Source organism: Lepisosteus oculatus, chromosome 23, assembly GCF_040954835.1.
Source record: "Lepisosteus oculatus isolate fLepOcu1 chromosome 23, fLepOcu1.hap2, whole genome shotgun sequence".
In the NCBI taxonomy this organism is placed as follows: Eukaryota; Metazoa; Chordata; class Actinopteri; order Semionotiformes; family Lepisosteidae; genus Lepisosteus; species Lepisosteus oculatus.
This window is the reverse complement of record NC_090718.1, coordinates 1451977-1470569: the sequence shown is the minus strand read 5'-3', so window position 1 is coordinate 1470569 and position 18593 is coordinate 1451977. Positions and strand designations below refer to the sequence as shown.

At 57.5% G+C, this 18593-nt stretch overlaps 1 protein-coding gene across 1 annotated transcript; it reads left to right on the top strand.

Moving 5' to 3' along the window:
- The first annotated feature begins 1621 nt into the window (after positions 1-1621).
- Positions 1622-11158, top strand: rasip1 (Ras interacting protein 1). The gene is made up of 16 exons (XM_069182998.1): positions 1622-1940; positions 2380-2513; positions 3372-3817; positions 4201-4464; positions 4887-5110; positions 5182-5334; positions 6433-6667; positions 6750-7093; positions 8019-8180; positions 8351-8391; positions 8484-8635; positions 8881-8993; positions 9190-9457; positions 9917-10092; positions 10181-10322; positions 10713-11158. Exons 1-16 carry the CDS (start codon positions 1725-1727, stop codon positions 10889-10891), a joined length of 3249 nt encoding a protein of 1082 aa, XP_069039099.1. The 5' UTR covers positions 1622-1724; the 3' UTR covers positions 10892-11158.
- Positions 11159-18593: the final 7435 nt, after the last annotated feature.

Genomic DNA, 18593 nt, shown 5'->3' with positions numbered 1-18593 from the left:
TGCCGCTCATTCTTTCTCTAATGTCATTAAAGCTGCCAGGAACGCTTGAAGCTGGTTAAGAGCGAGGTTGCACTGCTTTACGCAAAGGGCTGTGGGAGTGTGGAGCAGGCTGGCTGGCCACAGGCAAGAGCTAATACACTGTCCTCTTTGAAGAAATGGCTGGATGAGATCTGCAGCGCAGCTGGCTGAGCAGTTTCTTACCCCCTCCGGCTCAGGGGAGCCACTGCCTATCCCAGCAAGCAGCGGGCACAAGGCGTGGCACAGCCTGGACAGGACGCCACACACACACACTCACAGCAGGGCCAGTCACCCAGCGGAAACAGTTCACAGAGAGTTCTTCCGCAGGTCAGAGGACAGCTCAGCTCCTCTGTCCACTTCATCCAGTCCACTGCAAGGGGTCACACACTCACACACACACACTCACACACACACACTCACTCACACTCACACACACACTCACACACACACACTCACACACACACACACACACACTCACTCACACACTCACACACACACACTCACACTCACACTCACACACACACACTCACACTCACACTCACACACTCACACACTCACACACACACACACACACACACACCAGGGCCAGTTTTCCCAGAAGCCACAGCACTGGACCCACGCGAACACTGAGAGAACATAGACTCCACACACACAGCACCCCGGGAATCGAACCCGGGGCTCCAGTGCTGTCGCAGTGCTGCCCTCCCTGTTCCTCATTCCCACCGGCTGCGTGTGTCCCTGCCCCTCCCTCCAGCACAGCGTCCCGCTCTCCGACACCCACACTCGGCTCACAGCACTGGAAACAAAGAGCAGAAATATTTTTCCCTTTTCTTCATTTCCTGTCAGCCGCGTCCTGCTCAGAGCGGGTCAGAGGTCACACACGTCCACAGCTCCATCTTTCTTTCCTTTCTGTTGCACACAGCACTTCCTGTTTCCTCTTTTCAGCAAAATAATGAAATTCAGGCACATCTAAAGGACTAAAATAGCTACGTAGTGTCACAGTCCAGTCAGTCCAGTCCAGCCTGGAGAGTCTCAGACTGCTCTGTCAGTGTCAGTGGAGTCTGATTATAATCCCAGTGAAGAACTAGTCCAGTTCCCAGTCCAGTCAGCCCAGTCCAGCCTGGAGAGTCTCAGACTGCTCTGGCAGTGTCAGTGGAGTCTGATTATAATCCCAGTGAAGAACTAGTCCAGCTCCCAGTCCAGTCAGTCCAGTCCAGCCTGGAGAGTCTCAGACTGCTCTGGCAGTGTCAGTGGAGTCTGATTATAATCCCAGTGAATCACTAGTCCAGCTCCCAGTCCAGTCAGTCCAGTCCAGCCTGGAGAGTCTCAGACTGCTCTGTCAGTGTCAGTGGAGTCTGATTATAATCCCAGTGAAGAACTAGTCCAGCTCCCAGTCCAGTCAGTCCAGTCCAGCCTGGAGAGTCTCAGACTGCTCTGGCAGTGTCAGTGGAGTCTGATTATAATCCCAGTGAATCACTAGTCCAGCTCCCAGTCCAGTCAGTCCAGTCCAGTCTGGAGAGTGTCAGACTGCTCTGTCAGTGTCAGTGGAGTCTGATTATAATCCCAGTGAAGAACTAATCCAGCTCCCAGTCCAGTCGGTCTCAGCGCGTCACAGCTCCGGGCTATCGGCCCCCCTGTCCCCCCCCAGCCCCCTGCTGCTCAGGATATAGGTGTTGTCCCAGCTGGTGGAGGAAGGAAGCTCTCTGATGGAGAACAATGGAGCTGAGGCTCTATCTACAGCCCCTGCAGGAACTGCAGCTCAGAGGCGCAGAGAGACACAGGCTCTTCCTCGCTCAGCATGTAACCCAGGAGCTGCTGCTGGAAACACTCGGATCTCGTCCCCGGATCGGCAGCGCAGCCTCTTCATCTTGCTTTCCCTGCCACGAGAGAGGATCGGACCCAAGCGCCGGGAGTCCGCCAGGGTGAGTCCGATCGCGAACATCTTCCTCCTCCTCCTCCTCCTCTCCGTCGCCCTCGTCGTCCTCGGCGTCCGGAAGGGGGAAACCGGGGGCTGGTCGGGACTGGGCAGTCGGGCAGGGCCTGCCAGCGGGGAGCCCGCGCCGCTGGACAGGAGGGCCGATCGGGCCGGGGCCGGACCCAGGGTGCGTGTCTCAGGGCCTCCCTCAGGGCCCAAGCGGTCGGCCGCTGTGCCACGCCCACCAGATTAGAACCCGCCGCCCCCCGGGACTGGCAATAACCTGGACCCAGAGTCACCAGCGGCACAGGGCCTCTGGAACAGCCGGTAACATCTGACGATACTGGTGTTACTGGTGCTGCTTACAAGGAAGACAAATCTAAAGCCCGGAGTGGATCAGCCCTCTCACCCTTGCCCTGGCGCTGTGTCCTGGCCTGTCGTCCCAGATGCTCTCCGAGGAGAAGAAGGAGGGCAGCCCGCGGTTCCGGAAGCTGCACTTCCCCGTCGGGCTGTGGATCAACTCCCCCCGGAAGCAGATCGCTAAACTGGGCCGGCGGTGGCCAAGTGCTGGGTCTGTCAGGTACTGCGTCCCTCTGGATCGGTGTCTGTCCCTCTGTGTGTCCCTCTGGATCGGTGTCTGTCCCTCTGTGTCTCTCTGGATCGGTGTCTGTCTCTCTGTGTGTCCCTCTGGATCGGTGTCTGTCCCTCTGAGTGTCTCTCTGGATCGGTGTCTGTCCCTCTGAGTGTCTCTCTGGATCGGTGTCTGTCTCTCTGTGCGTCCCTCTGGATCGGTGTCTGTCCCTCTGTGCGTCCCTCTGGATCAGTGTCTGTCCCTCTGTGTGTCTCTCTGGATCGGTGTCTGTCCCTCTGAGTGTCCCTCTGGATCGGTGTCTGTCCCTCTGCGTCTCTCTGGATCGGTGTCTGTCCCTCTGAGTGTCTCTCTGGATCGGTGTCTGTCCCTCTGAGTGTCCCTCTGGATCGGTGTCTGTCCCTCTGCGTCTCTCTGGATCGGTGTCTGTCCCTCTGAGTGTCTCTCTGGATCGGTGTCTGTCCCTCTGAGTGTCCCTCTGGATCGGTGTCTGTCCCTCTGAGTGTCTCTCTGAATCGGTGTCTGTCCCTCTGAGTGTCTCTCTGAGCGTCTCTCTGGATCGGTGTCTGTCCCTCTGCGTCTCTCTGGATCGGTGTCTGTCCCTCTGCGTCTTTCTGGATCGGTGTCTGTCCCTCTGAGTGTCTCTCTGGATCGGTCTCTGTTCCCCTGAGTCTCTCTGGATCAGTGTCTGTCCCTCTGAGTGTCTCTCTCTCTCTGTATCTGTCTCTGTGTGTGCCTCAGTCTGGATATCGGGGTGCTGTGTCTTCACTCACTGTGTCAGTCTTGATATCGGGGTGCTGTGTCTTCACTCACTGCCTCAGTCTGGATATCGGGGTGCTGTACCCCCAGGTCCACCACGAGCTCCGACGCCGTCTCCCTGGGCGACGCTGCGGCCGCCGCCCCCCCCGCCTCCTCCGCGCCCCCCCTCGCCCTCTCCCTCTCCCTCTCCACGCCCTCCCTCTCCCCGGCCCCCTCCAACCCCCCCTCCTTCCTGCGGCCCCGGCCGGCAGCCGCGCACCCCCAGTCCCGGGCCAAGCGCCTGTCCCACCTCTTCCTGCGGGGGCGCTCCAACAGCGACCGCGAGCGGGGCCTGGGGGGCGACCGCGAGCGGGGGGCCGAGAAAGACAGGGAGCCCCCGGGGCTCATCAAGGTCTACGGCGACGCGCTGTCCACCGGCGCCAACTACAGGAGCGTGCTGGCGACCGCGGACTCCTCCGCGCGGCAGCTGATCTGCCACGTCATCACGCGCTACACCGAGAGAGAGCGGGACGCTGACACGGAGGGGGAGGACGGAGGTGAGTCCAGCACACGTGAGAGCGGGCGGGAGGGGGGAACTACATTTACCACAATGCACTGGGAACTGCAACTGTTGGCAAAGGATCATGGGCAATGTAGTCTAGATCTCGGGCAGTAGGCTTGTAGGAAACTACATTTCCCATCATCCCATCAAGAATGCTAAAGACATGTAAGCCAGTCTTTCCCCACGTCACAACGGTTTCGCTGCGATCCTCTTGATGCGTCAGAGAGCAAAGGGAAGTCAGCGGCGGCACTGAAAATGAGAGTCGTCCAGCAGTGCCGCCCCCTGCAGGACAGGGTGGGGAAGTGCAGGCCCGGGTGAACCCCGAGACAGGCCGCGGGAGCCTGCGCTAACCCCGCCTCTTCCGCGCCCCTGTCCCAGCGGCCCGCAGGAAGCCCAGCCCGGAGGACTTCGTGCTGTGCGACGTGGTGGGCAGGCCCCTGCCCGGGCCCGCGGGGGGCATCGACTGGCAGGCCAAGTGCCGCAGGGGCGTGGCCTCCTGGGAGCGCCCCCTGCTGCTGCTGGACATGTGGAGGCCGAAGGAGGGCTACGAGCGGCGCTTCGAGATCCGGCGCCGGGAGGAGTACGAGCAGGAGGAGAGAGAGAGGGAGGCGCAGAGGGACAGGGAAGGCGCCGGCTACACAGGTGGGGAAACTGGGAAACCCGCGGCGGCTCGTCTCGGCCAGCATCCGGGCTCGGCTCAGGGCTCCCAGCACACTGCTGTCGCGCACAGATCCGGGCGCAGAGGCGCGCGAGGAGAGCACAGTGCTCCTGGGAAGTGTAGTTTACTGTAAAAGTGGTTGTGGGAAGTGTAGTGCATCGCAGAGTGGTCATGGGATGTGTAGTCCTGTGCAAAGTGCTCATGGGATGTGTAGTCCTGTGCAAAGTGGTCATGGGATGTGCTGGGTGCTGGGAGAGAAAGACGCAAACAAGTAAGATGTCAAGATGAATTAAAAGCAATCTGAGAATGGAGTGAGGCGCAGGCATAGCTGGGCACCTGTGAAAAGATTTTAAAAACTCTTTACCATGGGGCTGCTGCTGATGATGATGATTACTGTTAATCCCAGGGGTGAGGTGGCGTCGCCATCGCATCGCCTCGGGGGGCGGGGCCGACAGCGGGCGGGGCCCGATCGAGAGGGGGGCGGACCTGAGGCGCAGCATCAGCGACATGAACCTGAGCCTGCGGCGCCGCCAGGGCCATCAGCTCGCCAACGACAGCCTGCCGGACAGCGGGCCGGGCAGCCCGGGCCGGAAGGACATCATGAGCATGATCGAGACGGACCAGGGCGAGGTGAGGGCTGGGGGGCCGCGGGGGGCGGGGCAGCATCGCTGATGTGGGCTCACGGCTGACCTCTCCCACAGCCCCGGGGGCCGCAGGTCAGCCCCGAGGAGCAGGCGGGAGCTCGGGAGGAAGAGGCTGCGAACTCTGACCTGGAAAGGATGTCCCAGAGTCTCATTCTGCCCCCTGCTCACTGCCCATACTTCCTGCTGCTGCAGGGGTACGACCAGAGCAAGGTAACCTGACACCCTGACACACTGACCGACTGACACTCTGACACCCTGACACACTGACTGACACACTGACACTCTGACACATTGTCCTACTAACACCCTGACGCACTGATGCACTGACACACTGACACACTGACTGACTGACACTCTGACACACTGACACACTGACCGACTGACACTCTGACACCCTGACACACTGACCGACTGACACTCTGACACACTGACTGACTGACACTCTGACACATTGTCATACTAACACCCTGACGCACTGATGCACTGACACACTGACACACTAACACTCTGACTGACTCACACAGTGACACAGTGACACTCTGACTGCCTCACACTCTGACACAGTGACACACTGACACAGTGACACTCTGACACTCTGACACAGAGACACTCTGACTGACTCACACTCTGACACTCTGACACAGTGACAAAGTGACACTCTGACTGCCTCACACTCTGACACAGTGACACTCTGACTGACTCACACTCTGACACTCTGACACTCTGACACAGTGACACAGTGACAGACTCACACTGACACAGTGACACACTGACACTCTTACTGACTCACACAGTGACACAGTGACACTGACACTCTGACACTCTTACTGACTCACACTCTGACACAATGACACAGTCACACTCTGACACTCTGACAGACTCACACTCTGATACAGTGACACAGTGACACTCTGACACTCTGACACTCTGACAGACTCACACTCTGACACAGTGACACTCTGACACTCTGACACTCTGACAGACTCACACACTGACACAGTGACACAGTGACACTCTGACACTCTGACACTCTTACTGACTCACACTCTGACACAATGACACAGTCACACTCTGACACTCTGACAGACTCACACACTGACACAGTGACACAGTGACACTCTGACACTCTGACACTCTGACACTCTTACTGACTCACACTCTGACACAATGACACAGTCACACTCTGACACTCTGACAGACTCACACACTGACACAGTGACACAGTGACACTCTTACTGACTCACACAGTGACACAGTGACACTCTGACACTGACTCCCTTACCTGTGTGCCGCTGTGTCCCGCCGCAGGACTTTGTGCTGTACATCATGTCAGGGCACGCGCACGTGTTCGGCCGGCTGCTGGGCGCGCGGGAGAGGGCTGGGCCGGAGCGCGACCGGGCGCGTGACCGCGAGAGGGAGAGGGCGGGGAAACGCAGGAAGCCCCTGAAGGTCGACACCTTCCTCTCCGCCCCCGACCTGCTTCCTCGACACCTGTTGGTCCGCAGAGACTCCGCCCTCTCTGGCCACGCCCACCCGGCCTCAGGTGATTGACAGCTCCGGTGTCCGCCTGCCTGGCTGCGGAGAGCAGGCCCTGTGCTAACACAGCCCCTCTCTCTCTCGCCCAGACTCCCGCCCCTCGGCCCCCAGCCCCGCCCTCGTCCGGCCCTTCCGGGGGGCGGCCGTGACCCACAACGGCGCCGAGCTCTACCGGGAGGCCGAGCTGAGGCCCGGCGACCTGCTGGGCCTGGGCCAGCACTTTGTCTTCCTGTACCGCGACCCCCGGGTCGTGCCGGCCCCGCCCCTCTCGCTGGCGCTGCCGTGGCAACGGGCCCTGTCACTGGCTCCGCCCTCAGGGCCGCCCTGCTGCCCCGGTGCTTTAACAGACAGACAGGAGGCTCTGAGGGAGTACCTGGGCTCTCCGGACCCAGTGCTGAGGTTCCTGCCCAAGCACATCGATGCATTACTGCAGGTACCTACTACATCCACGTCTGTATTAGGGTCTGTGTGTGAGGAGTGTCACTGGGGTCTGTATTAATCTCTGTGTGAGGAGCGTCACTGGGGTCTGTATTAGGGTCTGTATTAATCTCTGTGTGAGGAGTGTCTCTAAGGTCTGTATTAGGGTCTGTATTAATCTCTGTGTGTGAGGAGTGTCTCTGGGGTCTGTATTAGGGTCTGTATTAATCTCTGTGGGTGAGGAGTGTCTCTAGGGTCTGTATTAGGGTCTGTATTAATCACTGTGTGGGAGGAGTGTCTCTGGGGTCTATATTAGGGTCTGTATTAATCTCTGTGTGAGGAGTGTCGCTGGGGTCTGTATTGGGTCTGTATTAATCTCTGTGTGAGGAGTGTCTCTAGGGTCTGTATTAGGGTCTGTATTAATCTCTGTGTGTGAGGAGTGTCTCTAGGGTCTGTATTAATCTCTGTGTGTGAGGAGTGTCTCTAGGGTCTGTATTAATCTCTGTGTGTGAGGAGTGTCTCTAGGGTCTGTATTAGGGTCTGTATTAATCTCTGTGTGTGAGGTATGTCTCTAGGGTCTGTATAAGGGTCTGTATTAATCTCTGTATGTGAGGAGTGTCTCTGGGGTCTGTATTAATCTCTGTGTGTGAGGTGTGTTTCTAGGGTCTGTATTAGGGTCTGTATTAATATCTGTGGGTGAGGAGTGTCTCTGGGGTCTGTATTAGGGTCTGTAATAATTTCTGTGTGTGAGGAGTGTCTCTAGGGTCTGTATAAGGGTCTGTATTAATCTGTGTGTGTGAGGAGTGTCTCTAGGGTCTGTATAAGGGTCTGTATTAATCCCTGGGTGTGAGGTGTGTCTCTAGGGTCTGTTTTAGGATCTGTATTAATCCCTGGGTGTGAGGAGTGTCTTTAGTTTCTATATTATACTCTCTCTCCCACAGGAGATTATTTCTAAGAATTCTTCTCCTGACTCTGGAGGCGGTGCCTTGGCACCTGCATACCTCCTGTCAATCATGATAGACCACACCTCCAAGCAGCTTGATCCCGTCCTCCTGCCCCAGGTTCTCCTGAAGACAGCCAATCACATCAAAGCGATCGCCTGGGTGAGTCTCTCACCTCGGCTGTCCAGCGGTGCTCGTGGACCTGTCTGCTGCTCCCTCTCCAGTACCTGCACTTCTCCTTCCTTCGCTGTCACTCGTGCTCTCTGGGTGCGGCTAGTGCTGTCTGTCAGTCAGGCACCGCATTAACCCTCTCCTCTCCGCCTCTCTCTCAGGACAAGATCAAGGAGTTTGGAGACAAGCACCCCGCCGAGAAGTAAGATCTCCTCCTCCGTCCTCTCTCCAGTGTTGTGCGTGTGGCCGCGCTGTTGTGAAAGTACCGAAATCACTCTTTCCTGTGTCCTGCAGTCCAGCGGAGGGGGCAGAACTGAGCGTGCCCAGCATTAAGGAAGTGGCCTCTGACCTCCGGCCCCTGATGTTCTGGATGTCCAACGCCACTGAGCTGCTGAACTTCTTCCAGGTCAAAGTGGAGGAGATGGAGCAGGAGTGGGAGTTTGAAGGTGAGCCAGGACATTTGCAGTGGTAGATTGTTCACATGCAACATGCGAACTCCACACAGACAGTACCCCGGGAATCGAACCTGGGGCCTCGGTATTGGCAGTATTCGCATGTGACACCCTTGCTCTTGGGTGGGGAAACATATCTACCACCCGCCCAATCAGCCAGAGGAGCCGAACAGACTCCTGGCGTTTGGCTTGCCATTGGACCCTGTAACCTGTCAATCCCCCTGTGCTCCCGCCCCCAGCACCCGGAGACCCCGCCCTCTCCGCCGACCTGGACACCTGCGCCGAGGCCCTGGCGCTGCTTGATGACGTCATCATGTACACCTTCCAGCAGTGCGTCTACCACCTCACCAAGGTGAGCCACTGAAGCCTGAAGCCCGTCCTCTGTGAGGAGGCTTTCAATAAATGCTGCTGCCACCATGTGGACGGCCATCGTCACTGCAGCCTATGGTAAAGGGTGCTGCCACCTAGAGTCTGGAGCCTGTCACTGCAGCCTCCTATAAATAGTGCTGCCATTCCGCGCAGAACTGACCTCTCCTTCCCGCCCACAGACACTGTACTCCCTGCTGCCGGCTCTCCTGGACACCAATCCCTTCTCCACAGCGCCCGGCGGAGACGGGCGGGACGAGCAGGAGGGGGAGGGCGCCGAGGGCGACGTGTCGGCGCTGCCGCGGCCCGTGGCCGGCCTGCTGGACGTGTACCGGCGCTCCCTCGCCCTCACGCGCAACGCCCTCCTGCCCCCGGCCCTCACCTCCCAGACATTCGGCTACCTGTTCTTCTTCACCAACACGTCCCTGCTGAACACCCTGCTGGAGAGAGGTGAGAGAGAGGAGAGAAAGGAGAGAGAGAGAGGGGAGATAGGGGGGAGAGAGGGAGGGGAGAGAGAGAGGGGAGAGAGAGAGGGGAGAGGGGGGAGAGAGGGGAGAGAGAGAGGAGAGAGAGGAGAGAGAGAGGGGAGAGAGGTGAGAGAGAGGGGAGAGAGAGGGGAGAGAGAGGAGAGAGAGGGGAGAGAGAGAGGAGAGAGAGAGGAGAGAGAGGGGAGAGAGAGGGGAGAGAGAGGGGAGAGAGGAGAGAGAGGGGGGAGAGAGGAGAGAGAGAGGAGAGAGGGGAGAGAGAGGGGAGAGAGAGGGGGGAGAGAGGGGAGAGAGAGGGGGGAGAGAGGGGAGAGAGAGGGGGGAGAGGGGAGAGAGAGAGGAGAAAGAGGAGAGAAGGAGACACTGCAGAGCTCATCCAGTCAGAACACCAATCCCTCTCTCTGGTCCACTCCTCCTGTCTCAGGCTCCAGCTCCGAGGGCCTGTTCTCCTGGTCTCGAGCAGTGCAGATCCGGACCAATCTGGACCTGGTTCTGGACTGGCTGCAGGGGGCGGGGCTCGGCGACATCGCCACCGAGTTCCTGCGCAAGCTGTCCGTCACCGTCAACTTCCTGTGCGTCCCTAAGACCCGCCTCATCCAGGTGCGTGGGGCCGTCGCCCGACCGCGGACACTCTGCCTGGCGGGGAGCCAGTGATCTGTGAATAACCCCCCCTCACACCCTCTTCCAGTCCTCCTGGTCCAGCCTCCAGCAAGACAACCCCTTGCTGAGTCCCGCCCAGCTGAACCACCTGCTCCAACACTACAGGCTGGGACCCGCCAGAGTGACACCCACAGCCTGGACTCCGCCCCCCGACACTGACCTCAGCGCAGGTGAGGACAGGCAGGGCGCCAGTAACTAGACATCACCCCTCTAGGACCAGGACTGAGGACTCAGGGTTCAACACTCAGACTGACTGACTGATGGGTTTGAGATACAGCACAGTGACCCTGACTGACTGACTGGACACTACAGCACAGTGACCCTGACTGACTGACTGGACACTACAGCACAGAGACACTGACTGACTGGACACTACAGCACAGAGACACTGACTGACTGACTGGACACTACAGCACAGTGACACTGACTGACTGACTGGACACTACAGCACAGTGACACTGACTGACTGGACACTACAGCACAGTGACACTGACTGAACAAACCTTTTAACTAATTTTTAACTGGAGCTCCTCGTGCTTCTGACACTTTCACCCAATCAGATATCTTTGAGAGCTTCATGGACCACCCGCCTCTCATCCTGCCCAATGAGCCGCCCCAGCTCGACCTCTCCCAGCCCATCCCCAGCCCCGAGCTGCAGCAGGAAGTGACACGCCTGCGGAGCTTCCTCTGGGGGCTGGACCAGGATGAGCTCCCAGCCAATCAGAGAACGCGCCTCTAAGGATTGGCCAAGAAAGATCTTGTCAACCAATCAGGTGTGTTGGAGGTCAGCCAATGCGAATACAAGGGGAATACCCAGGACGAAACCAAGCCCAGGAGCTTAAATTAATACTTTCATGGCTCCTGTTTTACCATAGTATGACATTATATTGTAATGTACAAAATAGTATTTCAAAAGTAGTACTCGTGTGGAAAATACAATATCTAAACTTGGAAATCTATATGTGTTCTTCTTTCTTTTATTCAATAAATCACCCTTATTACTAAAGCCGTGTTGCTTGTCTTTAAAGTTTTTCAAGCGAGTTGTACCAGGCCGTACCGAGCCGTTTTCACACGAGAATTCAGGAGCAATACTGAATAATACGTTCAAGTCAGGAGCAGCGTTGAGAGAAGGAATGGTTTATGAAAAGAAAAAGGAAACACAACTTTTCGTCCGTGGGGCCTTCTTCGGTGTTTCCTTTCTGCTCTTTTCAGCGTGGAATAAACCTGTACTTGTTCTGCCATAATAAATAATAATAATAATAATAATAATAATAATAATAATAATAATAATAATAATAACGTTCCGCGGAGGCGGCTGCAGTGACGCCCTCTGGCCGCACGGGGGCAGCAGCGCGCAGAGGCCGGCTCCGCTGTCCGCCGGCTGAGCGCGGGGGTGGCCGAGTCTGCACATTCTCAAATGAGTCTTCTGTGGGGGGGATTTCCCGGGAATCCCACGCCTTGTTTATAACCCTCGCGGCGTGCAATATCGACCGCTCCACGAGACCCGGACTGCTGTGAATGAGAGCCGCGGGTGTTCGCGCAGGAAGGCGGCTGTCCGGCTGGTCAGTTCGAGCGGGATGAACACGGTTTATCTCCCGCGGCGCTGTTTTCGGCTCTGCCCGTCCGGCTAATAAAAACACCGGGGCTTGATTCGAGTGGAAAACACGGCTTCTCTGTCTGGAGACACTGTTTTCAAACACGGGTTGTTGGCTTCTCTTCCTGCCAGTGCGACACGGTGACTTTCCGGCCTCAGGAAAATCACTCTCCCAGGATAAAGGAATGACCGCGCACCTGACACCTTCTGTAAAGCCCCTTTCGTGAGAAACCGAGGGATAGGAAGAGGAAACAAAACACAAACCTGTAGACAGTCCGAACAATGGAGTTGCACAAGCACACAGCCCGTCACTGGCCCTGTGACTGCGTCAGGACAGAAATACAGAGCGAGCGGCCGTTCCCAAGGTGCACCAGAGCCAACGCACACACACATAGCTGAGGGACACACACACACACATAGCTGAGACTGAGGGACACATACACACACACAGCTGAGACTGAGGGACACACACACACAAACACACATAGCTGAGACTGAGGGACACACACACACAAACACACATAGCTGAGACTGAGGGACACACACACACACGGCTGAGACTGAGGGACACACACACATACACACACACATACAGCTGAGACTGAGGGACACACACACACACAGCTGAGACTGAGGGACACACACACAAACACACATAGCTGAGACTGAGGGACACACACACACGGCTGAGACTGAGGGACACACACACACACAGCTGAGACTGAGGGACACACACACACACAGCTGAGACTGAGGGAAAAACACACACACACAGCTGAGACAGACAGACACACAGCTGAGACAGACAGACACACACACACAGCTGAGAAAGAGACACACACACACACAGCTGAGACAGAGGGACAGACACACACAGCTGAGACAGAGAGGCACACAGCTGAGACCGAGGGACACGCAGCTGAGACAAAGGGACAGACACACACAGCTGAGACCGAGGGACACGCAGCTGAGACAAAGGGACAGACACACACAGCTGAGACCGAGGGACACACAGCTGAGACAAAGGGACAGACACACAAAGCTGAGACCGAGGGACACGCAGCTGAGACAAAGGGACAGACACTCACAGCTGAGACCGAGGGACACACAGCTGAGACAAAGGGACAGACACACACAGCTGAGACAGGACTGACAGGGCTGGCTGGGAATTCAGTAACAGAAGTATTCAGGAGCCCAGTTATTTCCTGGAGATGTTGGGGTGTAAAGGCTACTGTAAAGGACAAAAAGCTGTTTCCCAAGCATGTGCATCTCGCTGTGTGTTCAGTTCACTGCGAGTGTGTTCAGCTGGCTGTGTGTTCAGCCAGACACACAGACACTGAGAGAGTGACCCACCATCACGAGCGCACGTGGGGCGGCTCGGATGACGCGGGTGGGCGAGGGTCCAGGCCACTGCCGGTCATCGCGAGCGCCTTCCTGTAAACCGTGTCGGTCTCGTGAACCCCTGACCTCATCGCGGCTCATCCGCGATTACAGTCGCGAGGAGGAGGTCATCGCGCGCCCCGGGGCGACGTGCGGGCAGGACGCGCGCGCTGGTGTGGCGAAATCCCGGCAATAAAGCACGACGGGTAATTGCGATATCCTCCCAGCGCCGCGTGTGTGCGTGGACTGCTTCATCAGCGGCTTTTATTGGAGTATTAGCGCGGGGGTTAGTATTGTGTGCAGTAAAGTGATGTAACCCTTCCAGTTGGCAATTCAATCAAGCGAGTGGTGAGGCGCGTTTAATAGAGGGAGCACGCTTCGTCAGTGTGTCTGCAGCAGGGCTGTCCAGTCCGGGTCCTGGAGGGGTCAGTGTGTGTCTGCAGCAGGGCTGTCCAGTCCTGGTCCTGGAGGGGTCAGTGTGTGTGTCTGCAGCAGGGCTGTCCAGTCCTGGTCCTGGAGGGGTCAGTGTGTGTCTGCAGCAGAGCTGTCCAGTCCTGGTCCTGGAGGGGTCAGTGTGTGTGTCTGCAGCAGGGCTGTCCAGTCCTGGTCCTGGAGGGGTCAGTGTGTGTCTGCAGCAGGGCTGTCCAGTCCTGGTCCTGGAGGGGTCAGTGTGTGTCTGCAGCAGGGCTGTCCAGTCCTGGTCCTGGAGGGGTCAGTGTGTCTTCAGCAGGGCTGTCCAGTCCTGGTCCTGGAGGGGTCAGTGTGTGTCTGCAGCAGGGCTGTCCAGTCCTGGTCCTGGAGGGGTCAGTGTGTGTCTGCAGCAGGGCTGTCCAGTCCTGGTCCTGGAGGGGTCAGTGTGTCTTCAGCAGGGCTGTCCAGTCCTGGTCCTGGAGGGGTCAGTGTATCTGCAGCAGGGCTGTCCAGTCCTGGTCCTGGAGGGGTCAGTGTGTGTCTGCAGCAGGGCTGTCCAGTCCTGGTCCTGGAGGGGTCAGTGTGCGTCTGCAGCAGGGCTGTCCAGTCCTGGTCCTGGAGGGGTCAGTCAGTTTGACTGTGCTGTGGGCACTGTGGGCTCTCAGTGAGAGACACAGCTCCTCCAATCCAGTCCCAATAAGGTCCTCCCGCCTGGTTCTCATTTCAGCCCGGCTCAATTCCTTACAGGGAGCCTCCACTAACCAGTAGCCTGATTGGAATAGTTGAAAGTTCTTTTATTCCCAATCCAAAAGACGGGATTCCAGGTTACTTCTCAAATGCCGCAGATAAAAGCCAACTTCCAACACGCCCGAGAGTCAGGAGGCTCCTGATCTAGGGCTGGCCCGTGTCGCCGAGACCTGGGCTGGAACAGAACCCAGAGGCTGGCGATCCGGAGCCTGTGGGATCAGGACTCTCCCAGCCAGAAACAGCGTCGCCACCGGCCCCCAGTACAGCTGTTCCTGCTTCCCCTGCCCTCTCTCACTCTTCCTCCCTCTCGCCGGCGTTTCCTCGACTCAGCTGTTTTCCAAAACCTGTTTCTCTTTGAAGACAGGAAGGTTCTTTAATTACTGCGGGACCACGGGAACCAACCACTGAGCTCCATTGTCCATTATCAAGGAGCACTCCTCCCTCCCCCCGCCCGGCAAACAATAATGGTCTGTTCCTAATTACAGAGTGGCACGAGAACAGGTGTGGAGCACCGCACCTGGAGAGAGACGGGGGGGTGGGGGTGGGGGGGAGACCGAGAGAGAGAGAGGAGAGAGTAAGAAAAAGCAGCACCAAAACCCGAATTCGACCCCTGTCCCCTGGCGGAGACAAGGTGCTCCACACTCTCTTCTTTCACATGCTCAGTCTGATCCGCCTCGAACCCCCTGGCAGAGCCAAGATGGCTCCGCTCCAGTCCTGATGCCCTAGAGCCCTGTGACTGGGCTGTGTCAGTGTGTCCACAGGGACTGGAAGAGTCTAGAGCCCTGTGACTGGGCTGTGTCAGTGTGTCTACAGGGACTGGAAGAGTCTAGAGCCCTGTGTCTGGGCTGTATCAGTGTGTCTACAGGGACTGGAAGAGTCTAGAGCCCTGTGTCTGGGCTGTATCAGTGTGTCCACAGGGACTGGAAGAGTCTAGAGCCCTGTGACTGGGCTGTGTCAGTGTGTCCACAGGGACTGGAAGAGTCTAGAGCCCTGTGACTGGGCTGTCAGTGTGTCCACAGGGACTAGAAGAGTCCAGAGCCCTGTGACTGGGCTGTCAGTGTGTCCACAGGGACTAGAAGAGTCCAGAGCCCTGTGACTGGGCTGTCAGTGTGTCCACAGGGACTAGAAGAGTCCAGAGCCCTGTGACTGGGCTGTCAGTGTGTCCACAGGGACTAGAAGAGTCTAGAGCCCTGTGATGGGCTGTGTCAGTGTCCACAGGGACTAGAAGAGTCTAGAGCCCTGTGACTGGGCTGTGTCAGTGTGTCCACAGGGACTAGAAGAGTCTAGAGCCCTGGGACTGGGCTGTGTCAGTGTGTCCACAGGGACTGGAAGAGTCTAGAGCCCTGTGACTGGGCTGTGTCAGTGTCCACAGGGACTAGAAGAGTCTAGAGCCCTGTGACTGGGCTGTGTCAGTGTGTCCACAGGGACTAGAAGAGTCTAGAGCCATGTGACTGGGCTGTGTCAGTGTCCACAGGGACTAGAAGAGTCTAGAGCCCTGTGACTGGGCTGTCAGTGTGTCCACAGGGACTGGAAGAGTCTAGAGCCCTGTGACTGGGCTGTGTCAGTGTGTCCACAGGGACTAGAAGAGTCTAGAGCCCCGTGACTGGGCTGTCAGTGTGTCCACAGGGACTGGAAGAGTCTAGAGCCCTGTGACTGGGCTGTGTCAGTGTGTCCACAGGGACTGGAAGAGTCTAGAGCCCTGTGACTGGGCTGTGTCAGTGTCCACAGGGACTAGAAGAGTCTAGAGCCCTGTGACTGGGCTGTGTCAGTGTGTCCACAGGGACTAGAAGAGTCTAGAGCCATGTGACTGGGCTGTGTCAGTGTCCACAGGGACTAGAAGAGTCTAGAGCCCTGTGACTGGGCTGTCAGTGTGTCCACAGGGACTGGAAGAGTCTAGAGCCCTGTGACTGGGCTGTGTCAGTGTGTCCACAGGGACTAGAAGAGTCTAGAGCCCCGTGACTGGGCTGTCAGTGTGTCCACAGGGACTGGAAGAGTCTAGAGCCCTGTGACTGGGCTGTGTCAGTGTGTCCACAGGGACTAGAAGAGTCTAGAGCCCTGTGACTGGGCTGTGTCAGTGTGTCCACAGGGACTAGAAGAGTCCAGAGCCCTGTGACTGGGCTGTCAGTGTGTCCACAGGGACTAGAAGAGTCTAGAGCCCTGTGACTGGGCTGTGTCAGTGTCCACAGGGACTAGAAGAGTCTAGAGCCCTGTGACTGGGCTGTGTCAGTGTGTCCACAGGGACTGGAAGAGTCTAGAGCCATGTGACTGGGCTGTGTCAGTGTGTCCACAGGGACTAAAAGAGTCTAGAGCCATGTGACTGGGCTGTGTCAGTGTGTCCACAGGGACTAGAAGAGTCCTGAGCCCTGTGACTGGGCTGTCAGTGTGTCCTCAGGGACTAGAAGAGTCTAGAGCCCTGGGACTGGGCTGTCAGTGTGTCCACAGGGACTAGAAGAGTCTAGAGCCCTGTGACTGGGCTGTGTCAGTGTGTCCACAGGGACTAGAAGAGTCTAGAGCCCTGTGACTGGGCTGTGTCAGTGTGTCCACAGGGACTGGAAGAGTCTAGAGCCTGTGACTGGGCTGTGTCAGTGTGTCCACAGGGACTGGAAGAGTCTAGAGCCCTGTGACTGGGCTGTGTCAGTGTGTCCACAGGGACTAGAAGAGTCCAGAGCCCTGTGACTGGGCTGTCAGTGTGTCCACAGGGACTAGAAGAGTCTAGAGCCCTGTGACTGGGCTGTGTCAGTGTGTCCACAGGGACTAGAAGAGTCTAGAGCCCTGTGACTGGGCTGTGTCAGTGTGTCCACAGGGACTAGAAGAGTCTAGAGCCCTGTGACTGGGCTGTGTCAGTGTCCACAGGGACTGGAAGAGTCTAGAGCCCTGTGACTGGGCTGTGTCAGTGTCCACAGGGACTGGAAGAGTCTAGAGCCCTGGGACTGGGCTGTGTCAGTGTCCACAGGGACTGGAAGAGTCTAGAGCCCTGGGACTGGGCTGTGTCAGTGTGTCCGCAGGGACTAGAAGAGTCTAGAGCCCTGGGACTGGGCTGTGTCAGTGTGTCCACAGGGACTAGAAGAGTCTAGAGCCCTGGGACTGGGCTGTGTCAGTGTGTCCACAGGGACTGGAAGAGTCTAGAGCCCTGTGACTGGGCTGTGTCAGTGTGTCCACAGGGACTGGAAGAGTCTAGAGCCCTGTGACTGGGCTGTGTCAGTGTCCACAGGGACTGGAAGAGTCTAGAGCCCTGTGACTGGGCTGTGTCAGTGTCCACAGGGACTGGAAGAGTCTAGAGCCCTGGGACTGGGCTGTGTCAGTGTCCACAGGGACTAGAAGAGTCTAGAGCCCTGGGACTGGGCTGTGTCAGTGTGTCCGCAGGGACTAGAAGAGTCTAGAGCCCTGTGACTGGGCTGTGTCAGTGTGTCCACAGGGACTAGAAGAGTCTAGAGCCCTGGGACTGGGCTGTGTCAGTGTGTCCACAGGGACTGGAAGAGTCTAGAGCCCTGTGACTGGGCTGTGTCAGTGTGTCCACAGGGACTGGAAGAGTCTAGAGCCCTGGGACTGGGCTGTGTCAGTGTGTCCTCAAGGACTAGGAGAGTCTAGAGCCCTGTGACTGGGCTGTGTCAGTGTCCACAGGGACTAGGAGAGTCTAGAGCCCTGGGACTGGGCTGTGTCAGTGTCCACAGGGACTAGAAGAGTCTAGAGCCCTGGGACTGGGCTGTGTCAGTGTGTCCACAGGGACTAGAAGAGTCTAGAGCCCTGGGACTGGGCTGTGTCAGTGTGTCCACAGGGACTGGAAGAGTCTAGAGCCCTGTGACTGGGCTGTGTCAGTGTGTCCACAGGGACTGGAAGAGTCTAGAGCCCTGGGACTGGGCTGTGTCAGTGTGTCCTCAAGGACTAGGAGAGTCTAGAGCCCTGTGACTGGGCTGTGTCAGTGTCCACAGGGACTAGAAGAGTCTAGAGCCCTGGGACTGGGCTGTGTCAGTGTCCACAGGGACTAGAAGAGTCTAGAGCCCTGGGACTGGGCTGTGTCAGTGTGTCCACAGGGACTAGAAGAGTCTAGAGCCCTGGGACTGGGCTGTGTCAGTGTGTCCACAGGGACTAGAAGAGTCTAGAGCCCTGTGACTGGGCTGTGTCAGTGTGTCCACAGGGACTAGAAGAGTCTAGAGCCCTGGGACTGGGCTGTGTCAGTGTGTCCACAGGGACTAGAAGAGTCTAGAGCCCTGTGACTGGGCTGTGTCAGTGTGTCCACTGTCCACACTGTAGTGTCCAGTCAGTCAGTCAGTCAGTCAGTGTCTCTGTGCTGTAGTGTCCAGTCGGTCAG